The sequence below is a fragment of the Coturnix japonica genome, chromosome 4, assembly GCF_054131305.1.
Source record: "Coturnix japonica strain WE chromosome 4, WE-NBRP24, whole genome shotgun sequence".
Classification (NCBI taxonomy): domain Eukaryota; kingdom Metazoa; phylum Chordata; class Aves; order Galliformes; family Phasianidae; genus Coturnix; species Coturnix japonica.
The window spans coordinates 11,722,656-11,742,595 of NC_140666.1; the positions used below are offsets into that span (position 1 = coordinate 11,722,656).

The 19,940-nt window shown below is 45.8% G+C and overlaps 1 protein-coding gene across 5 annotated transcripts in view; it reads left to right on the plus strand.

Moving 5' to 3' along the window:
- Positions 1–19,940, plus strand: part of DOCK11 (dedicator of cytokinesis 11) — a 66,582-nt gene that overhangs the window by 39,092 nt on the left and 7,550 nt on the right. For 4 of the 5 annotated variants that reach the window (XM_015860400.3, XM_015860402.3, XM_015860404.3 and 1 more), the window contains 16 exons: positions 1,559–1,675; positions 2,227–2,302; positions 2,435–2,529; positions 4,834–4,945; positions 5,084–5,150; positions 5,483–5,530; positions 6,491–6,633; positions 6,822–6,937; positions 8,351–8,488; positions 12,755–12,937; positions 13,639–13,752; positions 15,147–15,362; positions 15,444–15,501; positions 16,951–17,057; positions 18,028–18,150; positions 18,786–18,899. In XM_015860400.3, coding sequence (XP_015715886.2) covers positions 1,559–1,675; positions 2,227–2,302; positions 2,435–2,529; positions 4,834–4,945; positions 5,084–5,150; positions 5,483–5,530; positions 6,491–6,633; positions 6,822–6,937; positions 8,351–8,488; positions 12,755–12,937; positions 13,639–13,752; positions 15,147–15,362; positions 15,444–15,501; positions 16,951–17,057; positions 18,028–18,150; positions 18,786–18,899 — 1,827 coding nt within the window. The remainder of the gene's footprint in view (positions 1–1,558; positions 1,676–2,226; positions 2,303–2,434; positions 2,530–4,833; positions 4,946–5,083; positions 5,151–5,482; positions 5,531–6,490; positions 6,634–6,821; positions 6,938–8,350; positions 8,489–12,754; positions 12,938–13,638; positions 13,753–15,146; positions 15,363–15,443; positions 15,502–16,950; positions 17,058–18,027; positions 18,151–18,785; positions 18,900–19,940) is intronic. The other variant, XM_015860401.3, reaches the window with a different exon arrangement.

Below are 19,940 nucleotides of genomic sequence, written 5' to 3' on the forward strand. Positions count from 1 at the left end.
TGTTACAAGTCAGCTGCATGTTTTGCCAATTAGTGAGCCAGAAGAGAGGATCTGTGGATTCTCACGAGATGCTGGATTTCCGCTGGGGAGTTTTCAGCTTCCTTTGGTCAGAGGCTCAGCCTGTGGTATTGCTGAGAGCTTGGAGATGGGCTTGTTTTCTTTCTTGATACTGATCCCTGCTGAAACATACGTCCTTGAAAGTGCTGAGCTACCAGCACAGACACTTACGTGTCCTTGCTGTAGGTTGTAAACATGCCTCTGTTTAGAGTTTAGCTCTTAAAATTGCTCCTCATTTACTGCATTCAGTGTTTTACCTTGGAATATGGATAGCATCCAGGACACAAACGGTGGGAGGCACGACTCAAATGCACGAGGGATTCCTGCCCCTCTGCATGGACTGGAGCCAGCTCCTCTCTTCTTCCTTCTCTGCACCTTCAGCAGCATAACTGGAAGGGCTGAGTGGAAGGTGGTCTTGTTTCTCTCTGCAGCAAGGAGCCTTGCATATAGAAAAGGCCAAACAGACTGCTTTTTATCATTTCAAAGCTTTATAAGCAATCTGCATCAGTTAATTCAAGTTAATCCCTTCCTCCAAACTGTTTTAACTAGAAGTGTTTGCTGTGGAGAATTCCCAACTGGAAGCAATATTCAGCACCTCTCAAGAAGCAAATGTTTTTATTTCATTACTGCTGGGTGTTGCACTTCAAAATGGAGCTGTGAAGTGCCAGTTAAAGAGTTAGGAAATCCGGGATTGTATGGAATCCTGTATGTTTGGTGGCCCTGCTAGGCAGGGGGGTTGGAACTACATGATCCTTGAGGTCCCTTCCAACCCGGGTCATTCTGTATTTCTGTATTTCTGTGTGTCCAGGCCTGGGGCCCTCAGCACAAGGATGGCATGGAGCTGTTGGAGCGGGTCCAGAGGGAGTCATGATGATGCTCAGAGGGCTGCAGCATCTCTCCTCTGGAGAAAGGCTGAAGGGGCTGGGCTTGCTTAGCCTGGGAGAGAATCCACAGAGACCTCACTGCGGTCTTCCAGCACTGAAAGGGGCTTATGAGCAGAGGGGAACTGACTCTTTACATGGTCTGATAGTGACAGGACAAGGGGGAATGGTTTTAAACTAAAAGAGGGAACATTTAGGTTAGATGTTAGGAGGAAATTTTTCACTCAGAGGGTGGTGAGGCCCTGGCAGTGCCCAGAGCTGTAGGTGCCCCATCCCTAGAGGTGCCCAAGGCCATGGATAGGGCTCTGAGCATCCTGATCTGGTGCCTGTTTTGGTGAGTGGCAACCAACCCATGCCAGGAGGGTTGAAACTAGATGGTATTGAAGGTCCCAACCAACCTAAGCCATTCTATGATTCATTCTATGATTCTATGATTTGTTTGTCATGCTTCCTGTACAACTGGGAATGTCATTCAGCCCCCAGAAGCCCTCATTTCCCAGAGCTCATTGCCAGAAGGGTAATACCCACTGGTGGCACATGCACACTTTGGCTGAAGAGTTTCCTTTTTTCACTTTGTGGAATCCCTGAGCTCTTACCTCTGTTCCTCTCCCCTTTTGTAGAACCAGCAAGCCAAAATAGTCCAGCTTTACCTGCCACTTCTGGGGCTGCTGCTGGAAAACATCCAGCGTGTGGCCGGCCGTGACGTGCTCATCTCCTGCACAGCTGCCTCCAGCCCCGTGAGTACAACCCAGCAACCCAAGTGGGCTTCTTTTTTTCCCCCCCATCCAGTAATGTGCTTGTTTATTTCATTTGACCTTTTTCCTGTGTCAGTTCTCTATCTGCTGCATCACCGTTTTCTTTGCTATTGTGTTCCTCTATGGCACACAACTTGCTGTGCAGAGAGGTAAGTCCCTCCAAGTGTGATGAGCTGGAACAGAACTCAGCTCCCATCTGCCTCCTAGATGGGCTCAGGCTTGCAGATGAGGCTTCCCTGTTTGTTTGGGGCAAAGCAGCAACAGGAGAAAAACAAACAAAAAAAAAAAAAGTCTGAATAAAAATAACATCAATTCAAGTGATGACAACTGAAAGGGAACAAGCTGCCATCACTTCCTTTAACGTGCCTTGCTGTTCTACTCCCAAGGGTGTTCATTTCCTTATTAAGGATGTGAGGAATTATCACCTGCGTTTTAAAAACTGTTCCAATTTTCCTTCTTATTCCATTATTCTCTTCTATAAAAGAACAGGTGTTATCTTCTGTTGGTCACAAAAACCTCATATTACTTTGCAGGCATCCAGGGATGAATTCATCTGCAATTTCGCATCCCCCTCAAACAGATCCAGCCTGATTGCGGACAAGGATTCAGGTAAATTAAGTCTTCTAAAATTCTACTTTTGCTTTTATTTTCAATGCAACTACCACCAGTCCTTGGCAATGTGATGTGTTGAGGAGTGTGGGTGCAAACTGCATCACTTGGGGTCTGTGCTTTTTTTTCCAGCAGCACTTCCAAATGGCCATGGGATGAAACGAGAGGACTCAAAAGGATCCCTGAACTCAGAGGGCACAACTGGTTCCCCGGATCAGAGTGAAAATGTAACGTATCTGGGGTTAGAAGGGACAGTGCTCATTGCACCTGCCTGCAGGTTGTGCACAGGCTGTGTTAGATAAGGGGGACAGAAAACGATTGGCAACAATAAAAGAAAGAGCTTGTAAATACCAGGGAGACCTCGCTGTGGCCTTCCAGTATTTGAAAGGAGCATATAAACAGGAGTGGAAACATCTGTTTACAAGGGTGGACAGTGATAGGAAAAGGGGGAATGGTTTTAAACTGAGACAGGGCAGGTTTAGGTTGGGTATTAGGAGGAAGTTTTCCACCCAGAGGGTGGTGACGCACTGGAACAGGTTGCCCGAGGAGGCTGTGGATGACCCATCCCTGCAGGCATTCAAGGCCAGGCCAGGCTGGATGTGGTTGTTCGTGGCCCTGCACATAACAGGGAGTTGGAACCAGATGATCATTGTGTTACTTTTTAACTGATGCCATTCTATGATTCATTGTATGATTCTATGAAATACCTCTGTTTGGAAACAAACAGATTAATAGTAGCAGAAGTTAGACTTACTGATCTGGTATGCTTTCCCTCTTCAAAAGCCTCTGAGACAAAAATGTAAGCGTTGGCAAATTATTTATGAATTACAAAATCCACGAGGAAATTCTCTGCTTCCACAGTGCACGTAACCTCACACAGATGTGTTCCTTGTGCTGGGATAGAGCTGAGCCCGGTCAGCACACACTGAGCGGTGCTAGGAACTGGTTTCAACACAGCTGGGAGGCAAAGCACTATGATATGAGACCTGGTGGCTGCTGATGTGAGAGATGAGATACTGGTAGGAAAATCAGCACAGGGTAATACTCACAGTCATAAACTTGCAGAAGGTGACACCACACAGAGGTCTGCCCGCAGTATCCAGATGGTGTGTGCTCTCCTTGTTGGCAGATTGCACGCATGGAAATCAGTATTTGTGCAGACCAGCTCCTGGTTTGCCTTCAGGTGCTCTCCAGATGTGTTGGGTTGGCACAGATCCTTGATGCAGCTTTACAAATATTGGCCCTTCCAACGAGCAAGGCAAAGCAATGCTTATCTGGGCTCCTGCTGGCTGTGTCCTGACACGCTCAGGAGAGGTGGGGCTCCCCCGGCAAGAATCACAAGGCTGCAGAACCAAGCACTGCCAATCGCCTGAGCATCACACTGCTCACATTCAGCAGAGCTCAGAGCATGTGCTTCCACCCTGCTGGCAGCAACACCTGGCTGGGTTTGCAGGAAGCGTTTGGCTTTCAGCTCACCTCATCCCCACAGCCAGGCACGCTCATCCATGTCCTTGAAGGTATATTTTTCAGAGTAGTAGAAAATAACTTCTCTGTCAGTGCATATCACTTCCTCGAAGCCCTGTAAGAGCAATGCAGCGTGAAGGAGCACAGCTTTAAGGCTCTGTGTGGGAGCAGACATTGTTTATTGCGGTTCTGTTGGAGTGTACGCTGTCTGGACAGTTTGGCATGGTCAGCAGCACAGTTCTCGCCATAGCACTGTATCTCCAGCCCTAATCTGAATGTTTAACTCTGTGTTCTTATGAATCACGTCCATAGCCTGCCCCAGAATAAACAACACATACGATCTGTGGGTCCGTTTCCAAACATGTGAGGCACAGCTTTAAGAGAAGCATCCTCCTTAGAGCTTAATTGTATCCGTTTGCCAGAGGATATGACTAGGGCAAGCACAGAGAATGCCAAATGACGTGGTACAACTTTCAAAGTCCCCTCTTTCCCATCGCAGAGTGCCCAAGCCTTCCTTTCCCTCAAACACTGACAACAGAAGGCTTTCACTTGTGTTTGCCTAACTCATGAAAGAGGAGGGGGAAAAAGCAAAAGACACTCCCAAAACTCAGGAGGAAAAAACAAAATGGTTCTGAAGAGGGAAGTTCCTGTTTCTTTAGTTACTGACATTTTGGTTTGATGTGTACATATTTAACAAAAAGATTCTTGCTTTAAACCATGAAAACAAATGACTTTTGTTTGGCAAAACCTGACTTCAGAAATCTCACAGAGCTCAGATGCTGTAGTGAGCTGGAGCAATAGCAAGGCTGCCATGCACTTTGCTGGATAAGGCATCCTTCTCAAAACAAACCCAGATGTTTGTTTTCTGGGCAAAGAAAGCTTTGGCTGGATTTCCAGACTGCCCATCTTTAGATGGGATGTGTCCAAGGCATCTCCTATGAGGTGCTGTTGAGGACAGGAGGAGCGCTGGTGCATCCGGCACATGCCAGATTGGTTGTGTCTGTGCTCAGGCACAGCCCAGATGCCCGTGGCCACGGGGCCTCCACGTGACATTCCTGTCCCATTAGATCCGCAGAAGCTCCACGAGGAGCAGCGTGTCCCACTGCAGCCGCCTGGACCAGTTTGAGATCCGCACGCTCCTGATGTGCTACCTCTACATTGTGAAGATGATCTCTGAAGGTTGGTGCCTCTTGCTCCTTATGGGGTATACCAGAGGGCAGCCAGAAAGACAAGAAGCAGTCATGGGCTGCTTGGGTCTATGAGGTCCCTTTTCTGTTAAAAGAAAAGAATCTCGATGTGTTTCTTTCTCTCTCTCAGATACACTTTTAGCCTACTGGAACAAATTCTCACCCCAAGAACTGATCAACGTCCTTGTGCTTCTGGAGTGAGTATCACAAGGCTGCAGTTCAAACCTTGCACCTCTGTGCTGGCAGCGAGGAAGAAGTGAGTGCAGCTGCTTCTCAGGATGCACAGAGCCCTGCAGAGCACTAGAAGGTCTGGCCAGGGTGCGAGGAGGTGGCACAGCAGCAGATAGCTGGGGAGTCAGCGGTACACCAGGGAGTTCAGAAGCAAGGGTCTGAGGTCTCGCAGTACATGAATATAGACCCCAAACTCTCACGTGTGGAAGAGTGCGTCCACTGACAAGGATCAGAAAGACTTTAAATGTTCTGATTGTTCCTGAATCTGTAACATTTTTCTTTCTTTCTTTCTTTCTAGAGTGTGTTTATTCCACTTCAGATACGTGGGGAAGAGAAATATCGCCAGGTACTGTGCACTTCAATCTGGGGTTGGGGGCCCTCCCCATGCTCCCTGCTGCAGCTCAGGCAGGAAGGGAGTATTCACACCCACACTGGGCAAACCCTAGCAGGCAGGAAGTCTGTGGGGCCATGCTGGGACTCAGCTCAGTGACATGCAATGAGCAGAGTCCTCTCCTTGTAGCACCCTTTCTCCTTCCCTCCCCTCTAGCTCTTGCACTAGACTCCCAGCCCCAGACACTCTCAGCTGCCTGCACAGGTTTGCAATGTACCCCACAGCTGGCTGCAGGTGAGACGTGAGGCATGGCTCCATCCTAGCCCTGTGAGCAGCAGCTCTGGTGTTCTTAGCTCTAAGGCAGGTGAGAGTAGCTCAGTCAGTATTAGGATGAGTCACATTAATGCATCAGAAAGAGGACAGGTCTCCAAGCAGGTGCCTCAAGTGTCATAGAATCACAGAATGGCTGAGGTTGGAAGGGGCCTTGAAGATCATTGAGCTACAAACCCTTGCTGTGGGTTGGGTGCCCCCCAGCAGGTCAGGCTGCCCATAGTCCATGGCCTTGTGCACCTCCAAGGATGGGGCACCTACAGCCTTTCTAGGCAACAGTGTCAGTTCTGGTGAGTGTCAGTGCCCTCTGCGTAAAAAATTTCTTCCTAACATCTATCCTACGTTTCCCCTCTTTTAGTTTAAAGCCATTTCCCCTTATCACTGTTAGACCATGTAAAAAGTGCTTACAAGCTCTCCTCAGTACTGCTCAAGTACTGAAAGGCCACAATGAGGTCTCCCTGGAGCCTCCTCTCCTCCAAGCTAGTTCCCTCAACTGTTCTTCATGGGAGAGGTGCTCCAGCCTGCTGAGCACCTTTGTAGCCCTCCTCCAGACCTGCTCCAGCAGCTCCACGTCCTTCCTGTGCTGGGGCCCCCAGGTCTGAAGCAACCCTTGTCCCATCTCTTCCTTCTTCCTTCCCCTTGCAGGGTGCACGACGCCTGGGTGTCCAAGCATGTGGCAGCCGATAGGAAATCACAGACTATGCCAGCCCTTCGCAGCAGAGCTGGGGGGATGCAGGCACGGCTTCAGCACCTGGGCAGCTTGGACACATCCTTCACACTCAACCACAGTATGTACGGCAGAGCAAGGTGTGCCCGTGCCATATTAGTCTGTTGAAAAGTGCATGTGTCCACTGGTCACTTGCTCCTTGTTGCCCAGGGATGTGGGAAGGGAGAACCTTCTCTGAAACAGCATTTTGATTTTGTGGGAGCAGGAGTGCTGAGCACCATTTCCTCCTGATTTGCTTTCTATTCACAGATGCAGGCACCTCTGAAGCAGATATTGTGCACCAGGCATTGCTGGAGGGCAACATAGCCACCGAAGTGTGCCTGACAGTCCTGGACACCATCTCTTTTTTCACTCAGAGTTTCAAGGTCAGCTTTGAAATCAAAAATGCCATAGAACAGTGTGCTGTGTGCCTGTTGCTTTCAGTGATCCGTTCCTTTAGACTGACAGATTGTGGAGTTGTTTACAGAAGTAAATCATTTGCAGCTTGTTGCATGGAATGTTTCATGAGCTTGCCAGGCAATTATGCAATATCTCCTAATTCCTTCAAAAAAGCAAGACTGGAGAAAACTATGTAGATGTTATGTCATGATTGTACACATTAGCAAAATAGGCAAAAAGGAAACCACCATATAGAAAGGAGGGACCAGTGGAAAGGGAAATGAAGGTCTGGCATGCTTTCAACAGTCACTGTTTTCTACCATTAATTGCTTAGATTTAGATTTCTGTATATTGCTGCATGTGGATGTTTCCGGGGCTGAGGCATTCCAGCTGTACTTGACAGTCTAGATAGAACCAGTGCCTCTGGTAGAGGTCTTCCCCTCTATGTAGTGATTCACATTTGTGGCAGTCACTGACATCTGCAAGAATCAGAGCCTCTGTGATGGAGAGAAGCCCAGGCAGGCAATCAAGTACTGACATACTGGTCTAGAAAAGCTCTTCCTTGAAGGTGGAGGAACTTGTGAGCAGAGATCCTCCAAAGAGCAGTGTGCTTTGCATGGTGTTGCAAGAATAGCTCTGTATTTCAGAATATGCACCACCAAGATTTCATTTTCAGATGTACTTAACAGCACAAAACAAATCATATCCTCTGCTTCTGTTACAGAGCGAAAAGGCCATCCTGGTGCTTCCAACTGCTGCATTGCAGTTTGGTAGCAGCAGAAGGATTTAGATGCAAGAGCTGAAGCGTGTTTTGTTTTCACAGTTGCCTCTTTTTTAATATAGCTGAACCACAAAACAACGTGATTTTCAAACCACAGGATAGGCTGCATTCCCTTCTGCTTTAATGGGCTTCTGCTTTGCTTTTACGGACATCCAGTGTCACCACACAGAAGTGTGCTGCAGTAAAAGTGCCGATGCTGTTCTTATTGGCAGCATAAATAATTTCAATTAAAACATGTGGATCGTAAATAAAACACTTCTTGAGACTCATAAAGCAAAATGGAGAGAACTGTGTGCAGTGTTGGTAACTGCCTGCTTCATTTAAAGTGTATCTGGGCCATTGGTGAACATTGGACAGAACACTGTCCAAACCCTAACTTGCTTTTGGAATAAGTGATGCAGTATTGACAGTGTCGTTTTATTCTCTTCTCTTAAAATCACCTCTGGCCAAATACTGTAAGTTTGTACTGATTGTGACAGCTTCTGGTTATATTTTTACTGAAGGCTCTGCTCCACATCTGGGTTAAGAATTGATATGATTAATGGTGCAATATTATCTCCATCATTTTCACCTTCGGGCACAATGTTGTTGCAAAGTGAATTCTCTCATTGCTTTCCAGGTCCAGCTCTTAAGCAACGATGGCCACAATCCCCTCATGAAGAAGGTTTTTGATATTCATCTTGCTTTTCTGAAAAACGGGCAGTCAGAAGCAGCTCTTAAGCACGTGTTTGCCTCCCTGAGAGCCTTCATCAGCAAGGTACGTAACACACACCTGTGGGATTTCTGTAGGCATGGCCAAGGAGACCAGTATCTCCCAGCCTTGGCTGCAGGTAGGAGAGGGTAGCATGGCTGAACCAGTCCCTGCACTTTGCTGAGCTCAGAGCCATGGAGCACAGTGAGGCTGTCCAACTCTCTGAGCTCAAAGCCACAGCTAACCACACCAGAGCAGTGTTTGATGCTATTGCTGGCATTTCCTTCCATGTTTGTCACAAGATACCACTTCTCGTAAGTATGTTTTCGATACCGGAGGTACACGCAAGTTCCATTGCTTCCAAGCTGCATGGTTATAATAAAATGAATGAAAAGCTGTGGAGTCACTGAACGCAACACTTTGTTAATGAGGTAAATTTGTGTGGCTTGAGATTGCAGCCAGGCAGCCCAGCATGTGATGGATATGCAGCAATTATTTCCAAAGGAGGTCTTGCACAACTCAATGAACCAAGTTTGTTATAAGACAGAGACATCTAAAGCTGTTTTTCAAAGATGGAAACAGCCTGTGCTATGAATGTTTTCCTGTAACCATGCAGCAAAGCTAAGAGCTAATATGAATATGTCTAGGACTGATGTTTGGTTTGTCCTGAGCAGATAGACCAAAGGCAGAAAATGCACAAGTCTCACTAGCTGGCTGGCTCCAGACATTACAGTTTCCTACTTGAGGTTTTCCACAAGGCTCCTTACGTCCTCCCACATTGGCAGCTGGCACCAACAGGAATCACTGCATTTTTCTGCAGGGTCTAATTTGTAATTATTGCCCTGTGTCTGTCAAGTTTTCTGTTTGACCATGGTCTACATAGCCTTAAAATACAGCCTGCTGCAGATCTACACACAGCCCACATGGACACAGTCTACCTGCTCCTCTCTCTCCTTAATTGGCTCAAACTTTGTTTAGCCATTAAAAAAAAAAAAAAGAGAGAGAAAGAAAAAGAAAAAAGAAAAAGAAATTCTGCCTGTAGCAAATAATAGATCTTCCTTGCCTTCTTGGCAAATTCTCTGTTTCAGTTTGCAGCCAAATCTACACACCTGTTCCATCTGATATCACCATCAGCCTTCACAGCCTGGAGCCCTGTGAGGGTTACATGATCGCTTTCCAAAAGCAATGGCAGCAGTGCAGGCTGCACTCTGGGCTGCTGCAAGGATGGGGGTCCGGGTGTTTCCTTGGGTTTCTGCCAGCTCAAACCCACAATGAATATGGTATTTAGGGTGGTGACTCACTGGCCTGGGCTGCCCAGAGCTGGGGGTGCCCCATTGCTGGAGGTGCTCAAGGCCAGTTGGAGTGGGGGGCACCCAGCCCACAGCAGGTGTTGGGGTTGGGGTTGGATGGCCTTTATGGAACCTTCCAACACAAACCAGTCTATGATTCTGCCATTCTATGATTTACTGGTCCTGAGATCTGAAAGATTTCTTTCAGTTAATTTCTCACATTTCCCCAATGACAGGACATGGTGTTGCTTCTGTAAAAGCAAGATATGAGCCCAGCAGATGGTATCTATAAGGAAGTGATTTCTTTGCCAACTCCATAACCACATGGGTCCCAAACTTCCTTTTAAGTCCTCTGAAGGGCTTTTCTAAGACACAAAGTGACGATTAAATAACTGGGGGTGAGGGCTGCATTTCACAGCAAGTGCAAGGGTGGTTTGTTTTCCTGCCAGCTTGTTTTGAAACACAAAAATCATGCTGTTTTGTTCGGAGTTGCATATCATGGCTAGCTATAAATTAGTGTTAACTTTGAGAAAGCCAAAATTGTATTATACCAATTTCCCTTTTTTTTTTTTTTTTTTTTTTTTTTGTTGTTGGCCTTCTTCAGCCAATAATTACGATGAAAAGAATCCCCCTTTTATCTCATGTCACGGCAAATGAATGCTGGAGGGAAAAACTGAGAGCTATTTCACTTCCTAATATCTGTCTTAAAAATACCCTTCTTCCTTCACTAAACCTGGTCATTTGCTGAGCAGGAGGCTTTAAAAAAAGATATGTCGCAAGAAAGCAAAGAACAAACAAGGTCTATAATTGTTTGCATGTTTGGTTTTGGGTCTAGAATGAATGCTGTTTGCGTGCATGTGTGCTGGGAATTTGGGAAGGGTGCGCTCTCTTTGCTGGCTGTGATAACATGTTGGAGGCATCACCAATTCCAGGCCCTGAAGGAACAGAGCAGCACAGCCTTGCTCTTTTTCTGCAACAGGTGATTGTATCCAACCACATCAAGTCTTGCTTTCTCTCCCTGCTAGTGCAATCTCACAGCAGCAGGCTGGGAATTTCACTGTCTTCTAGGCTGGAAAAGGCAGAAGGGAGCATAAAGCTGTCTGCCCTGCTTTACTGGGGTTTATTATGGCCCCTGGCAGCTGTAACTCAGCAGCTGGCCATAGCTACGGCAAGCGCAAACCCTTCAGGTGCTGCCTGGGTGCCAGGAGTGATAGAATGTGCTCAGGATCAGTCTCCAGCAGGGAGCTGCCTAGGGGTGCAAGCTCACTGTGAACAGGGCACAGGTTCTCCTCTTGGAGAAATCACAGAGAGAAGACTGGGGCTTGTTCTCCAGCAGGTTCCCAGGCAAAGTTTTTCCCTTTAGCATTGGGTTGGAAGTGTCTGATAAGTCTCTGCAGGCAATCAGTGATTCATGCTGAGAGTCAATGCCTGCCATATTCCCTTGGGTATCCCTGTGCTGCCCATGCACTCCCAATTTCACATCACCTCAGCCAACTCTGGGCTAATCCAAATTCTGAATGTGACCCCATCTCACAATGGGGGAAGGACTGAATTACGACAGGCAGCAGTTACTTAATAGCTCCTTGCTCAAGTGCACACTTGATCCTCTTGGCCCCATTTTATTCACTTCTTTCCTCCCTTTTCTTTTTTCTTTTTTTTTTTTTTCCCCCTGTAACTATATTCAACAAGAGGCAGAGATCACCAAGTACTGGAGCAGCGTCTTCACGCTCTTTTAACCTGTGAGGCCCTGTCTAGTGGTTGACTGCACCCAATGGAGTACTCTTCCTAGACACAACTCCTTGTTTCCCACTTTAAAACCTGTTTACCAGCGTGCCATTGTGGTGGCCTCAGCAGTTCAGCTTAGTTTGGAGGGGATCTTTTCTTAATCACATATAGTTAGCATAAAAGATAGAGGGCCAAGGTGACAGCTCCAGACTCTGTCTTGGAGGATGTGAGTGAATACTTTGTCAGTATTTACTGTCATCTCCTATGAGGAGAAGGTGGTAGAACAGAGAATAGTCTTGTAGACCATGCCCAGGATGATACGAACTAAGCAAAACTCTCCCCTGCATGGATAAGACCCGTGGTTATGGCTGTGCTAGGAAATCAGAGTGCCATCCTGCAGTACCCCAGCAGGCTCTGGTGTCACCCCCTGCGGAGGTGCGGAGGCGGCTGCATGCCAGCACCAAACCCTTCCTTCTTCTGCTTCCCTGTGCCCAGCCCAATGCAGTGGGGGTGGAAGGAAGCAGCGTGCAGTGTCCCCTCCCCACCAACCACCACTCCGACCGCAGGTGGATTGGAGTTCCAGCAAGCCCTGCACAAAGGTCTGCAGCTCTAAAATTGGTGTTTGCTTAGGCAACAGTTGTGCTACAAGAGTGTGGGCCATTGGTCTTCCCCTTCCATTGCAAATCCCCAAGCCCTGCTCCCAACTGAGATGACTCGCACTGCAGTTGGGCTTTGTTCTGCTGCTTCCTGGGGCCAGCTCAGTATGGGAGACCAGGGCATGAGTCACCATGTGTGTTGGGGGCTCTGGGACAAGTGTGTGCCTTGTTTGCATACTGGAATTCCTGAGAGAAGTCATACTTCTAGGTATTTCTTTCTGGGCTGTGTGGAAGTAGTGCTGCAGGCATCCAAGGATGTGTTTGCCAGCTGGCCCTGTTGGAGGGCTCTGGCAGATATCTCCCACAGCAGTCATTGGTGGGACCTCTCCTCTCTCTCTGACTGCCTATGTTTAGGGCTTTTGTAAGGGCATAAGACAGAATTCTGTCTGTCTGATGTGCTGAGAATCTGCCACTGAACCCAAATGTTGTTTGGGACAGGGATAGATAGACATGCACAAGCACATCCCCAAAAAGCCTGACAGCTAAGGACGGCAAGGAAATGTGGTTAAAAATGGGCCCTGAATGTATTCCCACAAATCAGTATTGAGCACAGCACTCTGGCAGGAGGTTTTCCAGTGTACCATCCTATGTTCTTTCCCATCTGAGCCCTGTAGGTATTACTTTGTGGTGTATATTTTAATGTTTGCTTGTCTCTTGTGAAGTTTCCCTCAGCGTTTTTCAAGGGAAGGGTGAACATGTGTGCTGCCCTCTGCTACGAGATCCTCAGGTGCTGCACTTCGAAGGTGACCTCCACAAGGAACGAGGCCTCCGCTCTTCTGTATCTGCTGATGAGAAATAACTTTGAGTTCACCAAAAGGAGAACGTTTCTGAGAACGCACCTTCAGGTGAGCAACTGGGGAGAGGAAGGCGGTGGGATGCCTCAGCTGTAGCGTCTATCAATGTAGCTACATCTCAGCTCCTGTCTACAGAGGAGCTTGTCCTTTATTTCTAAAAGGAGAGATCTAATATATGGACAAAAAGCTTCTGGATTTCCTGGCTTTGCCTAATCCCTGTTTTCAGTGATTGGCCCTGAACCCTTTGAGTGCAATACGGTGCCATTAAGCACTCCATGTTGTTGTTTTTTTGGAATTCCACCTACAAGACACACCTCTGCTTTGGGTGCTGGCTGGGGTGGGGTGTGAGGGTGGCATAAGAGACACCTTTAGGGCAGGAGGAGGGATTTTGCTGGAGCTGCTTTTGCAGTGTTACTTTTTTGAAGCAAATTTAGGTACCTAGAGGTGCAGATGGATGCTGTCTGGATTGCAGTAAAACAGGGAAGGTGATGATAACTGCAGTACTTACTTCTGCATCAGCATTTGTATTAAGACTGTTAACTCATCAGTTCTGTCAACTTGCTGTTCAGCAAAACATTTTGGCCCTCTGATGAGTGTTTGTGCACAGAAGATCAGACAGTGAAGCCACAACAATGGCCCTTGCTTACACTGTGGGAAAGATACAGTGTTTTATATGAGCTTTTTATGTAACTGTGACAATAAAGCTCTTCTATTGGGCTCATTTAAGTAGTGCCCCTTTGCTGTCCCAACAGATAATAATTGCAGTGAGCCAGCTGATAGCAGATGTGGCACTCAGCGGTGGGACGAGGTTTCAGGACTCCTTGCTCATCATTAACAACTTCGCAAACAGTGACAGGCCTATGAAGGTAGGTTGGAGAAGAGAAATCACATCATGTGCTATAGGCCATTAATGCGAGATGGGGGATGCACTCGAGAAAGTCATGTTTAGCGTGAGCTTCATTAGTTCTAACTGTAAAATTTATAAGCCTGCACTGGTAAGTAATATTAATAAAGTCCTCTTTTGTAGACACTGATGGTTGTATTTCTTTGGAAAATAATTGTCTGCCTTTGTGCTGGAATAAACAGCTTCTATCCAATCCATTGAATAATAAATGATCATTACCATTTGCTCTATTGCACCCAGTATAGCTGCCAATGCTGGATTGAGAAAAGCAGGAGAAGTTTTATCATTCAATGAGCTAAAGGAGTTGGAGCCTCAATTAGGTGCTGAATTGTGATATAACAAAATTCTATTATATATACCTGACAGAACCTCTGTTCCCTTCTGCACACATATGTTGATAGGGGTTTCACTAATCCCCATTTTGCTGATCTTATATTACATCATGCAACTGTTGTTATATCCAGATTATGTTCTTACATAGGGGCAAGAGTACAGGACAGATCTCCCAGTACAGGAGAGATTCCAGGACACTGAAGATGGTGCTGTGCACAGACACAGACATCACTGAGGAGCTGGCATGTGGGCGACGTGAGCCAGGCTCAGCACAGGGAAGAGAAAGATGAGGGGGCATCCAACTGGAGGTTTTAGAGAAGAGGAAGTCAGACTTGTCCCAGAGGTGTAGAGAGACAGGACAAGAGGCAATAGGCACGAGATGCTACAAGGGAAATTCCAATTTTACATAAAGAAAAATGACTTCCCAGAAACGTTCCCTTTTTGGAACAGGGACCAAAAAGGATGTTAGATATTTTTCCTTGGAGATTATCAAAACTTGGCTGGACAAGCCTTGATCTAACTCGGTGCTGATCCTGCTCACAGCAGAGGATCAGCTGGAGCCTGTGTTTCTTTAATGCATTCCTGTGGTGAGGATGCCCGTGGGACTTTAGGAATTAAAGAGTGACCACATCAGACACTAACAGTCCAGATGGTGAACTCGGTGGAAAATGCTTCAGGAACGGTTTATGGTTCCGTTCTGTGGTGTTTGCATGCAAGGAGCACTTCTGTCCCACCCTCACCCAGCTTCTCAGCTTGCAGAAGTACCTGCTGCAGTTCAGCATAGGAATAGCCAATGTCCTGTGCATGCCCAGGTGTAAACACTTCTGATTGCATATTAAATACTGTATGCTGTGTGCGCCCTGAGTTCAACAGGTGAAACTGCAGTCAGTGTTATCTCCTATGCTTTGCTTTTTAGATTGGCAGTAAGTGGAGTTTTGGCTCATGGGTAACAACAGTCACTGAAAAAGCCTGCCACACCTTTTGCCTCTGTGTTTGCTTCTAATTAGATTTGTTTTGTATCAGGCAACTGCTTTTCCTTCGGAAGTCAAAGATTTGACAAAAAGGATCCGTACAGTCCTTATGGCCACTGCCCAAATGAAAGAACATGAAAAGGATCCAGAAATGCTGATAGATCTACAGTACAGCTTAGCTAAATCCTACGCAAGTACCCCAGAGCTACGGAAAACATGGCTGGACAGTATGGCAAAAATACATGTGAAAAATGGAGACTTCTCGGAGGTAACTCACATAATTAAAAACATGGTGCTTAGCAAGACAGATGTGGAGATGACACTTTAATTTTCCCTTTGTGCTTTGCAGGCAGCCATGTGTTACGTTCACGTAGCAGCCCTTGTTGCAGAGTTTCTGCACAGGAAAAGTAAGTACTTGCTGTTTGAGGCAATGAGGAGATGAGTGACAGTTTGATGAATGATTATTTGTAGATATCTTCTGAACAAGCTAAAAAGGAAGAAAAAAAAACCTAATGTATTATAGTGTGATGAAGGTATAATATGATGAATATTTTCAAAGAAAGTAATCCAAGTGGTACTGAGCTGGTCAGGTCTTCTTAAGTAGTCATGATGGCACTTCACTGAGTAAAATAAGAACCAACACATCACATCTTGGTTTAAATGTTTGGATGTATTTCACACTGGGAAATGTGCTCATGGGGGAAGCCCATGTTAAAAACTGTCTGCCAGTATGTTCATCAGAAGTGTCACTAGAGTCAATATGGGAAACTATAGGAGAAAGTAGTCAAAATTTAGTCAGAAAATGAGGCGATAGCCTAACTATACAAATGTGTAACCTAACTATACAAATATGTAAAGAGCAACCAGGAAAAAAAAGGGTGTGTTGTGGTTTAATGCAAAACAGGAAGCAGGGACAGACTCACGTGTTCTCAAGTGGCAACACAACAGTTTTGCAGGTTTTATTGTAAATATCAATTCTCCAGTTGATACACTGACCACATTTCTCATCTCTGCGCGAGGATGTAGTGCTGAAAGGGTCTTAGCCTCCCACTGCTTTTAATGTTAGGCTGCACAGAAGACAACTGCAGGCATTGCCTTAGCAGGAAGAGTCACTAAGGGCCTTGCTCAGGGGGCTGGAAGTTCCTCTACGTTCTGTACTTTGTGTTGGCTATGTGGGAAGAATCAGAACATGCTTATTTGATACGTATACAGACTTCACATGGCTGCAGAGGGGAAAGTGGTCATTCTTTATGTGTGCACCAGAGGCTGCTGACCACAACCCCCATGTGACACAAACACAAAGGAGAACTTGTTTAAAATAAAAGGAACAAGTCAAAGGGAACATCAAGTGAATACCTTGAATTATTTCTGTCACTGACGCTCTTTACGTATATGTATGTGTAAGGCTGGAATTGGTTCAGTACAGGCTGAACTACTCAAAGCTTAGGGGTGCATCAAGAAGTGTGCATTTTCTGCTAGGGATGCACAACCCAGTCACTTCCTACCCAGCTTTCCAGCATATCATGATCTTCTGTGCAAAAATACACCCTTGTTATTCTCTCCTGACTTTCAGTCATTTGCAGCCCATTAGGTTGGTCAAAGCTGACTTTGGGTAGCACACTGGAAGATCTGTTGTGCTTGGTGTTAATCATGTATCAGAAAAGACTCCTGTGGCAAATGGCTGGGGAGATTCTGATGTGTTCAGTCCTATTATAGCAAATGAGCAGCAAAAATGGTAGTCAAGTCCTCTGCTCCTTGTAGGACTTCATTATCAATAGACTGCTTCCTTAGCCATTGAAGTAAGATATATTTGAAATAAATTAGTCCATGAATCCGTTTGCCTTTGTCTACTATAGAACTCTTCCCCAGTGGATGCACTGCCTTCAGGAAAATCACTCCTAACATTGACGAAGAAGGTGCAATGAAAGAAGATGGCGGGATGATGGACGTACATTACAGTGAGGTGAGGTCACATAGCACAGAATGCAAGAGTTTTTGATAACCAATTAAGATTTAGTGTTAGACTCACATGAGCTGTAACAAATTATAATTGCACACTGAAGTCTGCATAAAAGACTGTTCCGTGGCAATTTCCCAAGAGAAATCTGCACTGATGGATTTTTTTGTGTGTGCAATTCAGATACGTAAATCTGGTATCACTTTTTGGTTCCTTTGAAAGGCTTTTCTGGCCCTGTGACTGAAAAATCTACACCGCAAACTTTGCTTACCATGTTATGCAAATGCTAACTCTCTCCAGCACAGGACAACACAGCATAGTATTTTCAAGGAGGTACAGAAGGTTAGAAGTCAAGCTCTGCTGAGCAGGAAGTCAGCTCAGGTTCCCCTTGAGTTAGGGCTGTGCTGCCATGGCAGCAGAGCAGTCAGAAACCAAAGCAGGGCACGGGGGAAGTGAGAAGATCCTCCTGTAAGTAATAAAGACTCACAATTACTTCTGCACCACCCCTGTGCATTGGGTGAGCCATGTGGCTGAGCAAGGTGGCTCTTGAGTGTGCATTCTGCTTGTATGTCCGCTCATCAGTGCTGGGCCTGGGGATCCCCAGCAGCACATCTCACTGCTCTTGTACACACGGTCCTCAAGTGTGTTTCTTAGACGTGTACCCCCCCTGTTCCAACACTGTCACCTCCGTATCCTCCCAAAACTTTGACATGTTCTTAGGAGGTACCTAAATAACCAAGGGATACTTGCTTACTATTGTGCAAATGAGTTATTAAGAATTAAGCTTTTTAAAAATAGGGTGGTTTTCTTTTTTTTCCATTCAAAACTTACAGAATACCTTTGAAAAGGCCAGGAACACACAGTGCTCAAACTTCTGTAGCTCTGGCCACAACAGTGGAACTTAGTAAATTATCTGAAGCTCAAATTGATTGATCTTCTTTTTGACTTAACATCACCCATTTGGTTGCTCTTGTAGGAAGTCCTAGTGGAGCTGCTGGAGCAATGTGTGGATGGTCTGTGGAAAGCAGAGCGTTACGAAAGTATTTCTGAAGTTTCTAAACTGATCATTCCTATTTATGAAAAGCGGCGTGAATTTGAGGTATGTGTTTTGAACTCATTGGTGTGTGTCGGGTCATTTCACAGGTTGCTAGGAACAAAGTGAGGTGCTTGTATTTCTGATGTTGGATTAATGGGATGGTGTCAATGTAGCACACGCTGTGCTTCAGTGCTGGTCATTAAACAAGTTAGTGAAAGATAATGCAGTGAAAGGAGTTAAAGCTTTGCTCCTTCCCAGCACCTGGTGTGATCTGTGCTCTGGTAAGGTTCTGCTGCTGAACAGTGCTTCCCTTTCCCCCCCTCTCCCATGACCTATCCACATCAGGACCGCATCCAAATCTGCAGCTGAAGTTTGGAGAAGTCTTGATCTATTTTTTTTCATCATAAAACTGGTTTTAATTAGGAAAAAAAAAAAAGAGAAGAAGAGCACTGATGAAAATACTGCAAGCTTCTCTACCCTTAAAGGCTTAGTCAGGGAACGTGCTGAGACTGTATCTCCAGTCTTCTCTCTGGGGACAGCAGTTTTATTACAGCTTGTAGTATTTTTCAGGCCTGAAGCCTGAAATTCTGGTTTGAATCCTCCAGAGGATTGTGTTCAGATATTTCAGTAGCTTCCAACATTAGTTAGAATTTCCTACTTGAAGTTCTGCTTTAAAAACATCAAATTTTGCTTTCCAGAAACTTACTCAACTGTACAGAACACTTCATGGGGCATATGCTAAGATACTGGAGGTGATGCACACAAGGAAGAGGCTTCTTGGAACCTTTTTCAGAGTGGCATTTTATGGACAAGTGAGTATAGGCACAGGCTCACCAGCTACTGCTCACCTGGCATGCTGCCCCATTCAGCTGTTTCTCAGGCAGGTCTTAAGCTGAAAAGCCTTATAGCACCACGGCATGGGCTGCTGCCTTTAGGGTACCTTCCAACCCAAGCCATTCTGTGATTCTAAGTAGCTGGAAAAACTAAGATCTAATGCTCAGAGTCTCGAGGAGTGTGATCTTGTCACATCTTCTGAGCCTGAAGGCAGTTTTTCCAAAGACTCTAGTGCAGAGTGTTACATCTCATCTCCCACATGTGTTTGGATGTTCTTCTTCAATTTGTGGACCCATAACTCTGGGGGAAATGCTGATCACCTCTCTAAAAAATGCTATGTAAATGGCACTAGCCCTGACTTTCCCCATTCCTTCTTTTAGAGCAATTGATGAGTACCCCTGAAACCATCCTGGGTTTGTACCTTTGAACACCACTGTCACTTGAAACACAATATAGCTGATCACTGAATTCTGCTGCAGCAAACATTTGGCTCCAGACTTTGTACTCTTGATATGTGAAACAGATTAAACTGCTAATTTGGTTGTCTAAAATCTACAGAAATATCTGGGTTAAATTACACAAGCTGGCATCATTCTGACAGCCATTACTTGATCCAGTTTTGTGCTTTACACCTTTGCCAGCTTTATTTTATCAGCTGCATGGAGATCCTTTTAGCAGCCTGTCACGACTCCTGACCGAAGCAGCTTGACGAAGCATGAGGCTTTCCCACTGTTTCCGTTACAGGAAGGACTGGTGATGCAAGCACAATCTTTGCTGCAAGTTTTTCTCTACTTACCACAAATATTCAGAGTTCCACTTCCCTGAATACAAGAGAAATCAAAGCAGCGGAAGCACGTTTCTTCATTTATTGCTTGGAGTCCCCATTGGCTTACACAAAACCCTCTTGTTTCCACATTTCACATGGCTCTGCTTTCAGGCCTTAGAAAACTTTGTTTTTCTACTTGTTCTGTATGCTTTGTTTTTGTGCTTTTTGTCCTAGTTGCCTCTTTCCAACCTTT